The sequence below is a fragment of the Muscardinus avellanarius genome, assembly GCF_963383645.1.
Source record: "Muscardinus avellanarius genome assembly, chromosome: 9".
NCBI classification, from domain to species: domain Eukaryota; kingdom Metazoa; phylum Chordata; class Mammalia; order Rodentia; family Gliridae; genus Muscardinus; species Muscardinus avellanarius.
Window position 1 is genome coordinate 91,119,192 of NC_137795.1, and position 20,374 is coordinate 91,139,565.

Below are 20,374 nucleotides of genomic sequence, written 5' to 3' on the forward strand. Positions count from 1 at the left end.
AGGATTAATACAAATTTTGTACCGTAAGAGATTTTACTTTCGAGTACTCTTGGAGAAAAGTGTTTTGAAGGTGAAATCTTTTTTTATTGTATGTGTGCATGCATGCGTATTTGCACATGCGCATGGGAGGAACTTGAAATTGAAACCAAGGGCATTCTTTCTCTGAGCTTATTTTGAAACAAGATCTCACCAAGTTGCTGAGGACCTCACTAAGTTGCTGAGACAAGTCACAAACCTGTGATCCTCCAGTCTGAATGAACTTCCCAGTCACTGGGATTGAGATACTGGCTACCATGCCTAGCTGTTGAAACATTTTTACTCAGTGTTTTTTCACAAATTTCTGCTTCAATCTTGGTCTCAGTCAGTGCTTATCCAGAGCTTTTTTATATATAACTTTCACTCTTGGTCTCAGTTAGTGCCAGTCCAGAGATTTTTCGTATATAGCATTCACTCTTCTTCCACCAATGATATCCATTTGGTGCAAGAAATGTTTCTTTACTGATCTTTTCTCACTCCCTGCTTCCAGTTCACTCCATTGCCATCATCACAACTTCCTACTTGGTCTCCGTGTCTCAAGAGCCTATCATTTTGCCTATTCAAGTTAATTCTTGCCAAGAGCTTTTATTCTTTACTCTTCTGGGTTTTATCTCAAAAACAGAAACTTCTACCTTCAAAACACCCAGTATGTCAAGATTAATTTTGAATTTTTAGATGAAAAAACAGACCCCAGTTTCTTGCATGCAATTTTATAATTAATTGGGAAATCTAGATTACAATGAGATTTTCTGTTTCCATTCCCTTTTACTTTCAATACTCTTTGGTATATAAGTTTCTGCTCTGGTCTTCAAAAACCAATTGTTTTCTGTGTTATAACAAGATACTTCAAACTGATGTAAGTTGGAAAATATATCTTATAAAGAAGGATAATGCTACAAAAATATTTTAATTTTGAGGTACTATAAAAAGGAACATTCTGAAGAATGTTCCATCACACTCTAAAGAATATTAGTGTGTGAAAGGATTAAAGATTTAAAGATTTATTGATTTGAAATCATTTGAGACAGTAAAACCAATATTAATGCAGTGATTTATTATAATAGGCTTTATTGAGCTATAATTTGACATTATTTGCTTTGAAGAGCAAGTGTATTGGCTTCATAATTTAGCATGTTATGTCTTAATTAATTATTAATTTATTACTATTAATTTATTACTATTACTCTTAATTAGTTAATATTTTACTCTAACTGTAGCTGGCGCAAAATCAGTAATAGAACACAAACAGCAAAATAGATAATCTGAACTTCATCAAAATTTATTTTATTATTATTATTATTTTTTATGGTACTGGGGTTCCTGGAAGCCCTTCTACCTTCGGGCTACACTCCCACACCTATTTTATATATTTTTTTATTTGGAAACAGGGTCTCTTAAGCCAGCAAGGCTGGCTCTGAACCAGCGCGATCCTCCTGTCTTCGCCTCCCAAGTGGGGATTACAAGCGTGCGCCACCACGCCCGGCTGAACTTCATCAAGATTTAAATCTTTGTGTTTCAAAGAATCCCATCAAGAAAATGTAGAGCGTGGTGGTGTAGGTTTGTAATTCCAGTACTTGGGAGGCTGGAACAGAAGGATTGCAGATTCGCAGCAGCCTTAGTTACTTAGTGAGGCCCTTCACAACTTAGTGAGACCCTGTTTCAAAATAAAAAGTAGGGCTGGGGGTGTAGCTCAGAGGTAGAATGCCCCTGAGTACAATCCCTAGCACCGCAAAAAAGGAAAGGAAAGGGAAAGAGAAAGAAAAAAAGAAAATGAAAGAGAGAGAGAGAGAGAGAGAGAGAGAGAGAGAGAGAGAGAGAGAAAGAAAGAAAGAAAGAAAATGTAGAGACAATCCAAGGAATGATAAAAATTTGTCATAAATCATATATCTTAAGGGTCCTATATCCAGAGTATATAAAGAGTTTATAACTCAATACTAAGAAAACAATCTAATTTTAAAATAAGTAAAAGATGTCCAAGAAGATACACAAATGGCAAAGAGGCACAGGAAAAATATTAAACATCAGTAGTCACTAGAAAATACAGATCAAGCTGAGTGTGGTACACATGCCTATAATCCCCATACTTGGGAGGCTAAGACAGGAGGATCACAGGTTCGAGGACAGTCTTAGCAACTCAGTGAGACCCTTAATAACCTAGAGACCCTGTTTCAAAATAAGTAATTAAAAAAATGGTTGTAGCTCAGAGATAGAATGCCTTCTGAGTTAAGTCTCCAGTACCACTAAAAAAAATGTGCAAACGAAAATCATGATAAAATGTCACTTCACATACACTAAGATAACTATAATATGAAAGATACACAGTAGCAGATGTCAATGAGGAGGTAGAGAAATTGAAACCCTCATTAATTAGTGGTAGACATGTAAAATGTCCACCATAGCAACTGCATGGGAGGTTGGAGTGTGACTGCTACTGAGTATAGGGTTTCTTTTTGAAATAATTAAAATGTTCTAAAATTAGATGGGGATGATTTTACAATAACTTTGTATAACGTGGAAACAAAAATATTATGTAGAGTAAAAGTCATATTGGATATCAAAGATCAAAGAAATGGGACATACATAGTTTGTAGTATATTTATAATAAAAATAATTTATAATAATACCTTATGCTACAGATTTTATAAACATGGTACCTCTTATGTCTTGAGTATTGTAAGCTTGTCTGCTGCTCTGTTTTTATAAGGCAGATCATGTTATTCTCTCCTATTCTAAGCTTAATGTGATAATATATAAAAAGATACATACAAAATTTGTCTTTACATATTTTATACTTCTCTATACTCTTATATGCCCCTCTTCGCCCAATGTTTTTCTATTACCTTCTATTTGGTAACAACCTCTCCATCACTTTATAGAATTCACCTTTTCTTTCCTTTCATTAATTTCTATTCCTTTCATGGATCCTTATCTACATGATAAGCAGTTTGTGGTTCATATGAATTTTCTTCATATACATATACATATATATATATTTTTTTTTTCTTTTTCTTTTGGTGGTACTGGGGTTCCTGGAAGCCCTTCTACCTCCAGGCTACACTCCCAGACCTATTTTATATTTTTGAAACAGGGTCTCTTCCGCCAGCGCGGCTGGCTTCAAACCTGCACGATCCTCCTGTCTCTGCCTCCCAAGTGTGGGGATTACAAGCGTGCGCCACCATGCCCGGCCATATTTATATTTTAAAAGATTGTAGAACAGAGGTCAACAAACTATGTATAAAAAGCTAGCAATGCCAGGTGTGGTGGCACATGCTTGTAATCCCAGCATTTAGGAGGCGGAAAACCAGAGGACAGCCTCAGCCACTTAACGAGGCCCTTCACAACTCAGTGAGACCCTGTTTCAAAAATGAAAAGACTAAAAAATAAGAGATGGGGGTGTTGATTGGAGTTAGAATGCCTCTAGGTTCCATCCCCAGTACTGGAAAAAAAAAAAAGTTAGCTATAAACAGTGTCAGGTTTTTTGTTTTTCTTTGTTTTTTTTTTTTTGTTTGTTTGTTTGTTTGTTTGCCTGTTTATTTTGGGGTTTTTTTTTTTGAGGGTCTGGGGATGGAACCCAGGGTGATTCGACCTCCGAGCTACACCCCCTGCCCTATTTTATTTTTTTATTCTTTATTTTGAAACAGGGTCTCACTAAGTTGCGGAGGGCCTCACTAAGTAGCTGAGGCTATTACAAGCTGGGATTACAAGCATGTGCCACCACGCCTAGCTTAAACATTTTCAGTTATACAGGCTGTACATTCGCTGTTGCGACTATTTTTGGGGGTGGGGTGCAAACAGCCATAGGTAGCATGTAAATGAATGGTCACTACTTGATTTGACCCTGCCTGAGTAGGAAATATCAAGCTGTAGTTTGCCAAACCATGTCTTAAAATTCTTTTTTTTTTATTGGTGCACTGTATTCATACATCATAATGGTATAAAAACTTGTGTAGACATACATGCACACATTGCCCAGTTAGCCCCTACCCAATCCCCACCCCATTCCCTTCCTATCCCTCCTTCCCATGCTTGGCTTAGTGGTTGACATCTAATATTATGGCAGTTTATCCAAAATTAACTGATAATCTCACATAACAGATTCATCTGTCTAATATCAAACTTTTGATTACTTATGATAACATTTCAGTATTTCTTTTTGCTTTCTTTCTTACCAGAGGATATTTTTTCTTATTTTTTAAGGTAAAACTCTCGTACATTTTTTTTTCAGAAAACGTCTATCCTAACAAGAAATATGAACTCTAAATACCCAAAACACTCTCGAAAAAGAATAAAGCTAATAGATGTATATTTTCTGATTTCAAACCTTATAGAGCTACAATAATTGAAATAGTGTAGTACTGCTATAAAGGCAGATATATAAACCAGTGGAGTATAATAAAAAGCCTAGAAATAGATTCTTCCATATATGGTCAAGTTATTTTTGACAAAGTTTCCAAGAACATTTGGTGAAGGAAATAGTAATCTTTTCACTAAATACTTAAAAGATAATAATTACTTGAAAAATAATGAGATTGGACCCTTACCTAACACCATATACAAATATTAACTCAAACTAGATAAAAGACCTAAATGTAAATCTTAAGACTTTTAGAAGAAAACCTGGGTCATAACACTTCACAACATTGAAATTGGCAATGATTTCTTGGATATGATTTCAAAGGCACAGGCAACAAAAGAATAAACAAACTTCCTAAAAAATAAAAAAAATATTGTACAATGTAAACAGAGTTAAAAGTTACTGATAGAATGAGATAAAATATTTCCAAATGCTATATCTGAAGGTATATTAATATTCCAAATAGAAATCCTAAAAATTAGCAGCAATAAAAGCAAACAATACAATTTAGAAATAGGTAAAAGACTGAAATAAATAATGAACCTCCAAAGATTTTAACCTATAACCACATGAATATATTCTTCTTTGCTTAGTTGTCTGCTGGATGGAAAATCTTGTTTCTCTGGTTCTGGTGTGTATTACTGATTTCCTCTTTGTAGTTAATCTCTTTGAGTATTTTCTCTAGCGCTGGTTTTGAAAACATAAATTCCTTCAGTTTCTGTTTGTCATGGAAGCTTCTTATTTCCCCATCTAATTTGATAGATAGTTTTGCTGGGTAGGAAATTTTTGGCTGGAAGTTGTTTTCTTTCAGAGTTTGGAATATATAACTCCAAGCCCTTCTGGCTTTCACGGCTTGGTTTGGGAAGTCTGGAGTGATTCTAATTGGTTTGCCTCTGAATGTCACTTGGCGCTTTGTTTTTGTTGCCTTTAAGATTCTCTGCTTGGCTTCCACATTGGTCATTTTGACAATTATGTGGCATGGGGATCCTCTTCTCTGATCCTGTCTAAAGGGAGTTCTATAAGTTTCCTGGACCTGTGTATCGACCTCTTGCTCTATATTTGGAAAATTTTCTGCTACTATTTCTTTGAAGGTATTATTGATCCCTTTGGTTTTACCTTCTTTTCCCTCTCTATTCCAATTATTCTTAGGTTAGTTCTCTTAAAATGGGCCCATATTTCTTCAATGTCAGATTCCTGCTGTTGGATTTTTTTTTTCTAAGTTATAAATTATGCGTTCATTTTTGGAGTGATCATCTTCTAGGAGCGAGATTCTATTCTCCATGTGATCTAATCAATTGTTTATACTTTGAATTGAGGCCTTTACTTCAATGATTGCATCCTTTATCTCTTTTTGACTCTCTCTGAATTCTTTTCGAAAGTCCTCTATTTTTTCTACAGTTATTTTTCTGATTTGATCTTCTGGAGATCTCTGAATTTCTCTGTTATCAGATTCTGATGTTGTGGGGTTGTGGGCATTCATTGCTCTATTGTTGTTCCTCTTTTCCATGATTTCAAAATTTTGTGCCTTCCCTGGGTCACTACGACTTCACTTAGGGTGCTCTGTATCTCGAGTCTGTTGTAATCTCAGCCACCACTATTCCTTTACTGGGTTGTATCTCAAAGTCTCATACCCAGGAAGTTAATTGAGGCTGCACGAGACCCTGGGGGTGCCGGGCTGGGTGTTTTCCCACAGGGAGCTGTGGCTAGGGTATGGTATCTCTGCCACTGCTACTCCTTCACTGGGTTGGACTGCAAAATATCCGACCCAATGAGATTATCAAAGCTACTCAAGTCCCTGCGAGTGCAGTACAGGGATTTCTCCTTTAGGGGCCGCAGTTACACTCACGGTTATTGTGCGCGCAGATCTGGAGCTGTGGTGGGGTGCGGCTAACTCGCTGTAGCTGCTGGCAATATGGCGCCGCTGCCACGCCCTCGGCCATGAGGCTGGCGTATTTCTTTTCTGGTTTTGAGCTCCATTCTCAGTCCCTGGAAGGCGTGATGAGCTTGACCACTAGGAGTTTTAGGCGTTCTTTGCACTGAAAGAACTGCTGAATTACACCCGAATGATCCGCAGCTGCTCACTTCAGCTCCTTGTTTACCTTTCCTCTCTGGAGCCTTGTGCTGTGAGGGAAGATGGTGCCGGCTTGCTCTGCCGCCGCATTGCAGGCTTGATTTCTGGTCTCTGGTTGTTCTTCTAGTCTTTTTTTTTCTTTGTCCCTTGTGTTTACATTTTTTATTTCTCTGCTGATGGTGTTTTCCTGCTATGAAAAGTGCTGATTTTGTGGCAACAGAGATCGAGTTTTAGCAGGACTCTAAAACACTGCTTTTCTCAGTCGCCATCTTCCCGGAAGTCCCTAAAATTCTTAATTAATATGCTTACTAACAAGACAAAGTGAGGTAAAGAATTTTAAGTACAATAAATTTAAGCAGTTTTATCTCCTACTTCCACCACTTATGAAGGTGACTCCATTTCTTCACTGTTTTATCTTTCTTCCAAGGTTATTTGAGGAACATCAGTCAGAACCTCAGTATATCCCTTCTGAAAATTTACCAAGCTTTATTAAAAATACCAGACTGTATATAACCATTAAAGACCATGGCATGAGGGTTGAGGTTATTATCAAGATTAGGTCAGTGTATGTGTGTGAATAAGTATAAAAGTAAATATAAATGTATTCTGTGTGTATGGATATAAATTATTATATTTTTGTGTACATATAATTTCATAACATGTATGCTATAGAATCCTTTTGAATATTCTTTGAAATGTCCTAATTTTATTGAATAGGAATGTAAAAGGACACATGAGTTTAAGATAAACTATGAAAAATAAACACTGGCTTATTTGGCCTGCAAAAGAGACAAAGAATCAAGATCAGTCTAGTTAGAATCTCCTGCCATTGCAATCATAAAGAAGTCAAATAACAATAAATGTTGGTGAGGATGTGGGGAAATAAACACACTTCTACACTGTTGGTGGGACTGCAAACTAGTTCAGCCACTTTGGAGATCACTGTGGAGAGTCCTTAAAAAACTGGGAATGGATCTACCATATTATCCAGATATACCACCATATGATCCAGCCATACCAAAGACACTTTGTGTATCTTTCCAAAGGGGTTGAAACCAGAGAACTACAGTAATATATGCATACTCATGTTCAAAGCAGCACAATTCACAATAGCCAAATTATGGAACTAACCTAGGTGTCCATCAGCAGATGAATGGATTGAAAAATTATGAGAAATATACACCATGAAATTCTACTCAGCAATAAAGAAAAGTAAAATTACATCATTTGCAAGAGAATGGAAGAACCTGGAAAACATTATGTTAATGAAATTAGCCAATCCCAGAGAATGAAGGGTCATATGTTTCTTTTAGTATGTGCAGGATGGAGAGTTATTAGGATACAAAAGAAACTTCAGATAATGAGGGGAAATCTGAGAGGAGCCAGGGTGGAGGAAGACTTAGGTTCCTTAATAGAAATACTACCATAGATTATATGTATACATGTGAATATATAACAGCATCAATCTGGTTATTCTATATTGGGAGGAGGGAAACGGGGGGCACCAAGAGTGTGTGCATGTATGTCATTCTCAAAATGATTTACATTATGATGTGAGATAATAATACACCAATAAAAGCACAAAAAAGAATTCCTGCCATTGTATTCTAGACTGATTTAAATATTATACTTTAATCTGATGTTTGATTGGCTTTTTGAGTTATAGTTATTCATGGGTAAAACAAATACAACATTGAAGCAAAGCATTATATCATGGTACTTTGTAAAGTTGCTGAGCTAGAACATGTAGATTATATATAAAATTACATTACAACTAATATTTTCAAATAAAAATAAAAGTTTACATTTTCCCTATCAGTATTTTGCAAGTTACTGGATAAAACAGAAAGACTATAACTTATTTAATGGATTTCTTAGAAAAATAAAGTACTATTAAGTGGGGAGTTCAAGCAACTCAGAAAAACAAAATGGCATAATATGCCTCAGAATTTTTAATTGTTTTCTTGGAAATTATTGTTATCTCATGAAGATAGAGTTTAAATATCTATTTTAGGTATTGGGAACAAAATAATGAGCAAGACAACCTTTGCTGCACAGAGCATGTATTCTAGAGCAAGGAGGCGGCAGTGAGCAATTTGCTGTTGAGTGATAACAGATTATATAGTTTATTAGAAGATAAGAACTGTGGACCTATAGACAGTGTGAGGATGTATAGTCTTTTTTTAGAGAGTTAATACTAATATGTTACCTAATGTGAACACTGTCATCCTATTTTTTCTTCAATTTATAGTTCCAATGACAGGATTCACACAGAGAGCAACTATTGACCCAGAACTGAATGAAATACATGTCTTATCTGGACTTAGCAAAGACAAGGAAAAGAGAGAAGAAAATGTCAGAAATTCATTCTGGATTTATGACATTGTGAGGAATAGCTGGTAAGTAACTCTTGTGTGTGCTGCAATATTAGTGTCATATTTATATAAGATTGTTGGTTTACTCAGAAGATGAGAGAAATGGCAGTTTTATGTTAATTTGAAACATTCTACACAATCACTATCATAGGCAAAATCAGTGACTATATAAGCGATGATGTTGAGTGAATGAAATTCTGTGTTCTTCAGTTCATAGATAGTTCTGGTTGAGGGAGCTCAGAGAACTGCATTTCTGTCTAGGTTCAGCTATAAAGTAGATGTGTGAACCCGAGAACAATGTTGTTTTTAATGTTCTCAGGTCTAAGTTTTTTTGTGTGCTTGTGTGTGTGGTACTAGGGGTGGAACCCAGGGGCATTCTACCTCTGAGCGCCACCCCCAGCCCTATTTTTTATTCTTTATTTTTGAAACAGGATTTCACTGAGTTGCAAAGGACCTCACTAAGTGGCTGAGGCTGTCTGTGAACCACAGTCTTCCTGTTTCAGCTTCCCAAATGCTGGGATTAAAAGTGTGTGCCAGCTGGACGTGGTGGTGCACTCTTGTAATCCCAGCGCTTGGGAGGCAGAGACAGGAGGATTGCACAGGTTCGAAGCCAGCCGCGCTGGCTTAAGAGACCCTGTTTCCAAATAAAAATATTTAAAAAATAGGTCTGGGAGTGTAGCCTGGAGGAAGAAGGGCTTCCAGGAACCCCAGTACCACCACACACACACACACACACACACACACACACACACACACACACACACACACAGTGTGTGCCACCATTCCCGAAAGGTCTCAGTTTTCATAAAGTGAAGAAAAGATCTGGCTAAAGCAGATTTGGGACACTATTACTTAGTATTTACAAACTAGGACACCTTGTCACATATTATCTCACAGAATTGGTGTTGCATGGTTTGCTACAGAAAACCCTGATCCAGAAGATTCAACTCTCATTTTCTGTAATTGCTCCATACGTGAATATTATACAGAACAGAAGCATTTCAAAGAACTTCCTCCATTCTCAATGGAGAGTAGTGCTCAGCAATTAAAGAATATCTTGTTTTCTAAATAGGACATTTTATTTACAGTCAGAAGGAAAGCACTATACTGTGAGTCTTTTTAATTATGAACAAACAGGAATGTAACCCTTTCAACCTTCATGTGTGTTGTTTGAACTTCACAGCATGAGGTTATTCTGAAGTGAGGTATTTGATGGCTATTAAAAGAACTTTAGATTATTTTATGGGAGTTAGCAGAACTTTAAGCTTTTTTTTTTTTTTTTTTTTTTTGGTGGTACTGGGGTTCCTGGAAGCCCTCCTACCTCTGGGCTACACTCCCAGACCCATTTTTACATTTTTATTTGGAAACAGGGTCTCCAAAGCCAGCGCACGCAGCTGGCTTTGAACCTGCGCGATCCTCCTGTCTCTGCCTCCCAAGCGTGGGGATTACAAGCTTGCGCCACCATGCCCGGCGAACTTTAAGCTTTGATATGAGCAAACGTATAATTTTTTCCTGTTGATAATTGGACAGTGGCAATTAATTTGCTTGCTATATTTGTATTATCAGTATGTTTGTTGCTAACTTCTAGGGTAGAATACCTTAAAAGCAATGTCTTACAGGTCTTGTGTCTATAAGAATGATCAAGCTGCAAAGGATAATCCAAGCAAAAGTCTACAGGAGGAAGAACCATGTCCAAGATTTGCCCACCAGCTTGTCTATGATGAGTTACACAAGGTATACTAACTACTTTGACCTGTAAACTTTCTGTCACTTGCAATCTGAAGGAATCCCAAGATTTTTCTGTTTCTGATTGATTTTAAGTAGACTTAAATAAAAAATTGTAATACATAGCAGTCACTTATTGGAAGATGTAGCAGATATTCAGTATCAATTCTCCCTAAAAGGAGAAATCGTTTTTTAAATAGTTTATAATTCTTGGCACTTTTTCTCTTTTGAAATAGTTATTGGCTGCTTCTGTTCAATTACCAGCACTAAAAAAAAAAAAAAAAAAAAAAAGAAAAGGTACAATTTTGAGCATTTGACCCATGATAAGAAAAGGATCAGGTTGGTTTTTGGATTTCTCGTTGTGTAAGATGTCATTTTATCTATATTTTTCCTACATATGGGTGACCTTTTTTATCAGCCTTGAGAAAATGGTCTTTTGAAGTTTGAGTGTCACTAAATATTCAGCTTGGTTTCTTTAACTATTTCTTTAAGTTTAAAAGTTTAGTACTTAAACTCAGATTATATAGAAACTTAATGACAAAGTTTGATTCTTTCTGGTTAGACTACATTTGATTAAATGTCTGTGCAATGTTATTGGACAGCTCGAGGTAAAAGATACTGCAGGAATAAAAGCTCTTTCTCTTAGAGTCTCCCAATGGAAGGGATTAAATGAATTTCCATATACAAGATAGAAATCCCATATTTATTGTATAGTAATGTTCAGTCCAAGTGTTTTAAAATTTCAGGAAATGCTTTATAGTTTTGTATAAATGTAGAAAAACATGAAAACTCAAATAGTGAAATCATTATTGAATTCTTTTTACTTTTTTTTTAAACTTTTTTACTGGTGCTTATAGTCATACATCTTAATGGAGTACAAGATAGTAAAGGCATACATGCATACATCACCCAGTTAGCCCTTACCCAGTTCCCACCCCATTCCCTTCCCCCTCTCTTCTTCTCATGTTTGGCTTAGTGATTGACTGATGTTTGTTAATTTACATTCTGTACATTAGGGAATTTCCCTCTAACCCTCTCATCCCCCTTAGTTAGGTCACCTCATTTTCTCATCGGTAGTCTCTCCTTTGTCTAGAGTTCCTCCTATGACTTTTTCCCCCCCTAGCTTCTTCATATTAGGGAGAACATTCAATTTTTTTATTTTTTGTGACTGATTAAGCTCACTTAGCATAATGTTTTCCAGTTTCATCCATTTCCCTGTAAATGATGTAATTTTGTTCTTCTTTATGGCTGAGTAAAATTCCATTGTGTACATAATCTCATAGTTTTGTAATCCATTCATCTGTTGATGGACATCTTGGCTGACTCCATAGTTTGGCGATGGTAAATTGTGCAGCTATGGTCATAGATACACATACATTAGTTTGGTATTTTGGTTTTCATTCTTTTGGGTAGATATCCAGAAATGGTATTGTTGGATCATATGTTAAGTTTATACCCATTCTACTGAGGATCCTCCATACTGTTTTCCAAAGTGGTTGCACTAATTTGCAATCCCACCAACACTGTATTAGAGTTCCCACTTCTCCACATCTGTTGTTGTTTGTATTTTGAACAGTTACCATTCTAGTTGGAGTTAGGTGAAATCTCAGGGTAGTTTTGATTTCCATCTCTCTGATTGTTAATGATGTTGAGCATTTTTTCATACATTTATAGGCCATTTGAATTTCTCCTTTGTGAAGTGTCTATTTAGTTCACTTGCCCATTTTTTAATTGGATTACTTGTTTTCATAGTGCTGAGTTTCTTGAGTTCTCTGTATACTCTAGATATTAGTCCTCTATCGGAGGAGTAGGTGGGAATAATTTTTTCCCATTCTGTCAGCTTGATGAGGTTCTTGATAGTTTCCTTTGCTGTACAGAAGCTCTAAAAGACCTCTACAAAGAAAATTATAAAACATTGAAAAAAGAAATTGAAGAAGACCTTTCGGAAAGATCTTCCATGTTCATGGATAGGCCGAATAAATATCATGAAAATGGCCATATTCCAAAAGTGATCTACGGATTAAACGCAATACCCATTGAATTACCAAGGTCATTCCTCAAAGACATAGAAAAATCAGTCCTTAAGTTCATTTGGAACAACAAAAAAAAACAGAATAGCCAAAGAGTTCTGCTAACAAAAATCATGCAGGAGGAATCACAATACCTGATTTTTTTTTTTTTTTTTTTTTTTTTTTTTTTGGTGGTACTGGGGTTCCTGGAAGCCCTTCTACCTCCGGGCTACACTCCCAGACCTATTTTATATTTTTGAAACAGGGTCTCTTACGCCAGCGCGGCTGGCTTCGAACCTGCGCGATCCTCCTGTCTCCGCCTCCCAAGCGCGGGGATTACAAGCGTGCGCCACCACGCCCGGCACAATACCTGATTTTAAACTATACTACAAGTCATAATAATAAAAACAGCATGGTAGCCGGGCGTGGTGGCACACGCTTGTAATCCCCGTGCTTGGGAGGCGGAGACAGGAGAATCACCCAGGTTCATAGCCATCCTCGCTGGCTTAAGAGACCCTGTTTCCAAATAAAAATATAAAAATGGGTCTGAGAGTGTAGGCCGGAGGTAGAAGGGTTTCTAGGAACCCCAGTACCACAAAAAAAAAAAAAAAAGACAAAAAAACAGCATGGTACTGGCACAACAACAGATACATAGACCAATGGAACTGAATAGAAGACCCTGTGCATTTACAGCCAATTGATTTTTGACAAAGGGGCCAAAAACATACATTGGAAAAAAAATAGCCTGTTCAACAAATAGTGTTGGCAAAATTGGTTAACCATGTGCAGAAAAATGGAAATAAGTCCCACTTTCTCAACCTGCATAAGAGTAAATTCAGGATGTATCAGAGGCTTGGAAATTAAACCAGAGACCTTGGAAATTAGACCAGGGACCTTGAGACTCTTTGAAGAGGGCATAGGTCCAACACTGCAACACATAGGCACAGGTAAAAACTTTCACAGCAAGACTCCAAAGACACAAGAAACTGTAAGGCAGATCAATATGTGGAATTGCATTAAACATTTCTCTCTTTTTATATTAATTGAATAATGGTGTTTTAAAGTTATTTTACAAAATATATGCCATTTAATACCTGTACTTAGGTTAAAGCAAAATGAGATGGTAAAATTTTTAAGTATTTAATGTATTGTTAACCTTCAGTGATTTGATTCAACATGCATTTCAGAGAGTTTGTTTGTTTGTTTGTTTGTTTTGTGTTTTGGTGGTACTGGGGACTGAACCCACCTGTTCTACCACTATACCCTTAACGCTTTTTCTCTTCTCTTCTCTTCTCTTCTCTTCTCTTCTCTTCTCTTCTCTTCTCTTCTCTTCTCTTCTTTTTTCTCCCCCACCCCAGTACTGGGGATGGAACCCAGGGGCATTCTACCTCCAAGCTACACCCCAGCCCTATTTTTTATTCTTTATTTTGAAACAGGGTCTCATTGAGTTGAAAATAGCTGAGGCAGTCCACGAACCGCCATCTTCTTGTCTCCGTCTCCCAAATGCTAGGATTATAAGCATGTGCCACCACACCTAGCTATTTTTCTTTATTTTGAATCATGGTCTTAAGTTCCAAGCTGGCTGTGAACTTGTGATTCTCCTGTCTCAGCCTCCCAAACACTGGGATCCACAGGCATTGAGATCACAGGCATGTGCCACTGTACTTGACTTGTGTCACTGTTTTCAAAAAGAGAGCATTTGCTGTTTTGATCAGCACTTGTGTCACTTGATAACCCTATTATTTGTTACCTCCATAAACTGTATCTTGGGTAGCTTCTTCTGTCATTGCTTTAGATTCATGTCTTCCACAGTCATTTTAATTATGCTAGTAAAACTTATTATAGTATAAAATACAGTCTAGGAACAGAGCTATAGTGGTTTTTTTTTTTTTTTTTTTGGTGGTACTGCAGTTCCTGGAAGCCCTTCTACCTCCCGGCTACACTCCCAGACCTATTTTTACATTTTTTTTGGAAACAGGGTCTCCTAAGCCAGCGCACACAGCTGGCTTTGAACCTACGCAATCCTCCTGTCTCTGCCTCCCAAGCGTGGGGATTACAAGCGTGTGCCACCACGCCCGGCTATAGTGCTTTAAAGTAAAATGAAAATGGAAAAAACCAAGAGAAGCTTTTGAGAAAAATGTAATTTTTTTATTTTTATTTTTTTAAGAGTAAGGTTTCCTACTAACACTGCTACTAAATGGAGAAATTTTATAGTGGCTTCTATAGTTTCTTGACAATGTGTGACTTTTTTTGTGTGTGTGTGTGTGTGGTACTGGGGGTGGAACCCAGGGTCTTTCTACCTCTGGGCTATACTCCCAGACTTATTTTATGCTTTATTTGGAATCAGGGTCTCACTAAGTTCTGAGAGCCTCACTCAGTAGTTGGGGCTGGCTTCGAACCTGTGGGATCCTCCTGTCTCAGCCGCCCAACTGCTGGGATCACAAGGGTGCACCACCAGGCCTGGCAATATGTGGCTATTTAAAAATCTCATTTGTTTTTATTATAGGTTCATTATTTATTTGGTGGGAATCCAGGAAAATCTTGCTCTCCAAAGATGAGACTTGATGACTTCTGGTCACTGAAATTGTGTAGACCTTCAAAAGATTACTTACTGAGGCATTGCAAGTACCTTATAAGAAAACACAGGTAAAAAAAAAAAAAAATTCACTGAAAACTTTTAATTAACATTATCAACTATTTTTAATATTACCTAGCTTTGAAGATGTGAATACTCTTTGCAGCTTTAATAAGAAGATAATGTGAATATTGTTAAGAAATGTATTTTATAAATATCCTGTTAGTTCTAGTTATTTCTTGCTTTCCTTTTTCAAAGGAAGATGCAAAATGAAGACAAATATTGGTGCTAAAATTTTAAATACAAAGCAAGTACAATTTTTCAAATATTAAAGTAATAGAAAAAAATTTTTGTGAAGATGATTTGCCTACCTTGGAGTAATTTAAGTTCTAACTACTACAAGTGATATCAGCTCTAGATTATTGACAAATCCCTAACCTATTCATGACTCTCTTGATATTGGATGTGGTAATAGAATGGACTTCATAGTAGTCCTTTATAGTTTGATGTTTCACAATATGACTTTAAAATATGGTTATAGGTTTGCATCATTGCCCTTAACAGTTAATTGCAATATCATGTAATTAAATATTTCCTTGTATATCTCCTGGGACATGTTTACTTTCTAGTCTGAGTGATAAACCGTTAAAACAATGGTGGTGATAAACCACTAAAACAATGTAATATGTATTTATCATTTTGGTTACTGAGAGTGTCAGATGGTAATAAAAATTTGTAGGTTGAGAGGAAAAGATTAGGTAAAGTTAAGTAATTATTATGTTACAAGTTCTGCATTTTATTTTCACCAGTAAGCTAATGGAGTAGTTACTGTCATTATCACTGTTTTATCAAAGAAAAAACCTGAGGCACTTTAATATATATTATATAGTTTATATAACCCAAACATAAGTAACAAAGATTTGATTCTGAGTATTCTGACTTAAGAGCTGTCTACTTAACCACTGTGGTATGTGTGTGTGTGTGTGTGTGTGTGTGTGTGTGTGTGTGTGTGTGTGTACATAAACATATGTACGTGTGTACAGCCTCAGTAAGTAGTGAGACTCATCAACCTAGTGAGACCCTGTTTCCAAATAAAAAAAATCAGGCTAAGGGTATAGCTCAAAGGTAGACTGCCTCTGGGTTCAGTCCCCAGTAACACACACACACACACACACACACACACACACACACACACACACACACACAGCAAGAGAGAAAGAAAATAAAACACTACACATTTCATTTTCTTCTTTCTTTCTTTCTTTCTTTCTTTCTTTCTTTCTTTTTTTTTTTTTTTTTTTTTTTTGGTGGTACTGGGGTTCCTGGAAGCCCTTCTACCTCCGGGCTACACTCCCAGACCCATTTTTACATTTTTATTTGGAAACAGGGTCTCCTAAGCCAGCACACGCGGCTGGCTTCAAACCTGCACGATCCTCCTGTCTCTGCCTCCCAAGCGCGGGGATTACAAGCGTGCGCCACCACGCCCAGCTCACACATTTCATTTTCTAAAGGATTAAGTACTTCATGAGAAAATATATTCTACAAATCTAAGTAGATCTTGTATCTTTGTTTTTGATGAAATATATTGAGCTCTTTTGCAGTTGTTATGGAAGGTATTATATGTTCAGTTTTGTAGTTGATTTAATTCCTGAATGTGGTTTTAAAAGGAGGGTAGGAAGTACTCTCACCTGTTCTCTCACAACACAACTGCTGGTGGCACCTGGGTTGCCGTTCAGTTGCCAAGGACTCCACATCTGCACCATCTGCATAGCAGTGTTCTTACTCTGGATTCCCAAACACAAGTTTTTTTAGATGTACAGAGTAACTCATCTTGTATACATTATATTCACTCCGGGTCTTAAAGGCATTTCTCATGTTTTCTTACAACTCAAGGTAATTATTATTCTTGCTTATATTTTCTAGGTTTGAAGAAAAGGCCCAAATGGATCCCCTTAGTGCTCTGAAATACTTACAAAATGATCTTTATATAACAGTGGATCATTCAGACCCAGAAGAGACAAAAGAGGTAAAGAATGGTGGTAATAAACCAGAAATTGAATTTTTTAAATGTTTCTAACTTGAGTGTTTAAAGAAAAATGAAGAACATATTGTGACACTAATCTTTAAAATGACACAGAGCAGGTGAAACAAAAATAAAACATTTTCATTTGATAAAATTCAAAACCCTTAGTCCATTCAAAATAGGAATTTCAGTTGTAAAAGTTTAACTTAGATATTACTATTATATTTTAGGAAAGTAGACATTTTTATTTTTTCCATAATCCCATGGTTCTTTTACTTAAGAATTATGTCATGATTCTGTTGATACTCAAGATCAAAGAAAAGGAAAAAGAGGGGGGAAAATCCCCTTATTGTAGGGAGAAGGTAAAGAGAGTATGGTGGGAGTAGAATCCCTGCCGCCTTGCTGGGGGTGTGAGGGCAGCACAGGGTCTCGTGGCTCCCACTCAGCCCCCCTTGCTGCCTTAATGTTTACATGTATGAATGCTGTATGAGTAAAGCTTGACTATAGACTACTAAGTTTATTCGTCAGTAGTTCCTAATCTTGAGGAACATTATCTGATTATGACTTCTCAGTGTTTTTGGCACATGGGATAAAGCAACTGTTTCTAAAGATGTCTCATTTTTTGCGGGTTTGGGGATGGAACACAGGGGCATTTGATCTCTGAGATACACCCCCCTGCCCTATTTCTTTTTTTATTCTTTATTTTGAAACCAGGTCTCACTGAGTTGCAGAGGGCCTCACTAAGTAGCTGAGGCTGTCCGCAAACCGCCATCCTCCGGTCTCAGCCTCCCGAATGCTGGGATTACAAGCGTGCGCCACCATGCCCGGCAAGATGTCGCATTCTTAACGTCATATATGCTCACCCACTGTGTGGATGTGACTGCAGTGACTTTCATAGTTTTACAGCATCTCTTTCCTTTAACTTCAGAAAATCTTTGTGTCATTTCTTTCTTTTGCCAGCCATCATTGCTTATCTAGAAGCATCTGAACTGCCGTCCATTCTGCCTTCCCACTCACAGAATTGTTTTGGATGATCTGCAGTTCTATTCCTTACCTCCTTTTTTTTTTTTTTTTTTCAGTTGTTACTTTGCTTTGGTTTTGTAATAGCAATATCTAGTGGTGCTTTTCTTTCTTCAGCACTGATACAGTCAGCCACCATCTCTGACTTCCTCTTATTTTTAAAAACCAAAACAAAACAAAATATTTCAAAGTAAGTAATTTTAGCTGTGTGAGCTGTAAGTAGGCCAAATTTCAGATTTAATTTCAAATTACTTTCAGGGACCAGGTTCATTGTACTTTCAAAGTAATAAAGCTTGCATGTCCTCAGCACCAAAGCAAAGAGATATTCTTTCATACTTTTCTGCTGTGAAAATAAGTCCTATTTCTCTTAGTATTGGTTACAAGCCTTCACTAGGCAGAGAATCAGCAAAACACACTTTAGGACCCTCGGTATGGGGGTAGTTCGTTGTCTTTCATTAACACTTCAGTTCAGTTCATGTTGGAAATAGGGGAAATTGTTTTGTCAAGAAGTAGAATATGTTTTGTTTAATCCGTTATGACTTACAACTCTTCATAGTTGTGAATAGAACATTAATGTTAATTATTGAACCATACATTTGAAAATTATAAATATATTTCCTTGTGATTATTTCTCCATATCCTATATAAAATAGCTATAACCAGGCATAGTCATTTCTCTCTTTTTTCTTTTTCTTTTTTTTTTTTTTTTTTTTGGTGGTATTGGGAGTGGAACCCAGAGGCTTTCTACCCCCAGGCTATACTCCCAGACCTATTTTATATTTTATTTGGAAACAGGGTCTCACTAAGTTGCTGAAGGCCTCACTAAGTAGCTGAGGCTGGCTTTGAACCTGTGCGATCCTCCTGTCTCAGCCTCCCAAGCCGGGGATTACAAGCATGCTCCACCATGCCCGGCATCTCTCTTTTTCTTTTTGAGGTACTGAGGATTGAACTCTGGGGCATTCTACCTCCAAGCTACACCCCCCCCAGCCATATATATATATATTTTTATTCTTTATTTCAAAACAGGTCTTACTAAGTTGTGGAGGGCCTCATTAAGTTGCTGAGGCTGGCTGTAAACCTGTGATCCTCCTATCTCAGCCTCCTAAGTACTGGGATTACAAGCATGTGCCACCATCTCTGACTTCCTCTTATTTTTAAAAACCAAAACAAAACAAAATATTTCAAAGTAAGTAATTTTAGCTGTGTGAGCTGTAAGTAGGCCAAAGAAAATAGTTTGTTCTTAGCTAAGCTAATGGGAAAAATCAGGACAGGGAGGTATCTGAAGTTCAAACAGAACCATTTCTAAAATTTTGGTAGCTAGTTTCTATTTTTCTTTTCTTTCTTTCTTTCTTTCTTTCTTTCTTTCTTTCTTTCTTTCTTTCTTTCTTTCTTTCTTTCTTTCTTTCTCTTTCTGTACTGGGGATGGAACCCAGGGGCATACTACCTTCGAGTGACACCCCCAGCCCTATTTTTTATTCTTTATTTTGAAACAAGGTCTCATTGAGTTGCAAAGAGACTCATTAAGTAGCTGAGGCTGTTCTCTAACTGAGATCCTCCTTTGCAGCCTCCCAAATGCTGGGATTACAAGTGTGTGCCATCATGCCTGGCTTACTTTGTATTTTGTAAGCTATGCACTTCTATTCCATTCCCTAAAAGCTTAATCAAGCAAGTGTTGTTTAGCCCTAGAAGAAGTTTAAAATTTTGTGTTAGCATCATAGTCACCTCAGAAACTTTCAAAACAGTACTTGTACCCGAAGATTCTCCTTGGTCTGCATGTGTAACAAAAATAGAAACCACTCTTTTTTTGTTTTTCTGCTGGGATTTGAGCCCAAGAGGCATTCTACCTCCAAGCTACACCCTTTAAAAACTTTTTTATTTTCAACAATCTTTTTTTAGGAAAGGAATTTTGTGGTGACAATTAAAGTATATCTGCTTACAGGATTTGTCAGTGATGCAAATAGATCTTCATTTTCTTTCTTTTTTTAATTTATTTATTTTTATTGGTGCACTGTATTCATACATCCTAGATACAAACTTTTGTAGACATACATGCACACATCACCCAGTCATCCCCCACCCGATCCCCACCCCATTCTCTCCCCATCTCTCCTTCCCATGCTTGGCTTAGTGGTTGACATCTAGTATTATAGCAATTTATCCAAAATTAAAAATGATAATCTCACATA

At 36.9% G+C, this 20,374-nt stretch overlaps 1 protein-coding gene across 1 annotated transcript in view; it reads left to right on the forward strand.

Moving 5' to 3' along the window:
• Window positions 1-20,374, forward strand: part of MKLN1 (muskelin 1) — a gene marked incomplete at both ends in the record, with an annotated part of 145,193 nt that overhangs the window by 111,364 nt on the left and 13,455 nt on the right. The window contains 4 exons of the mRNA XM_080701907.1: window positions 8,713-8,860; window positions 10,456-10,570; window positions 15,077-15,216; window positions 17,069-17,171. Coding sequence (XP_080558033.1) covers window positions 8,713-8,860; window positions 10,456-10,570; window positions 15,077-15,216; window positions 17,069-17,171 — 506 coding nt within the window. The remainder of the gene's footprint in view (window positions 1-8,712; window positions 8,861-10,455; window positions 10,571-15,076; window positions 15,217-17,068; window positions 17,172-20,374) is intronic.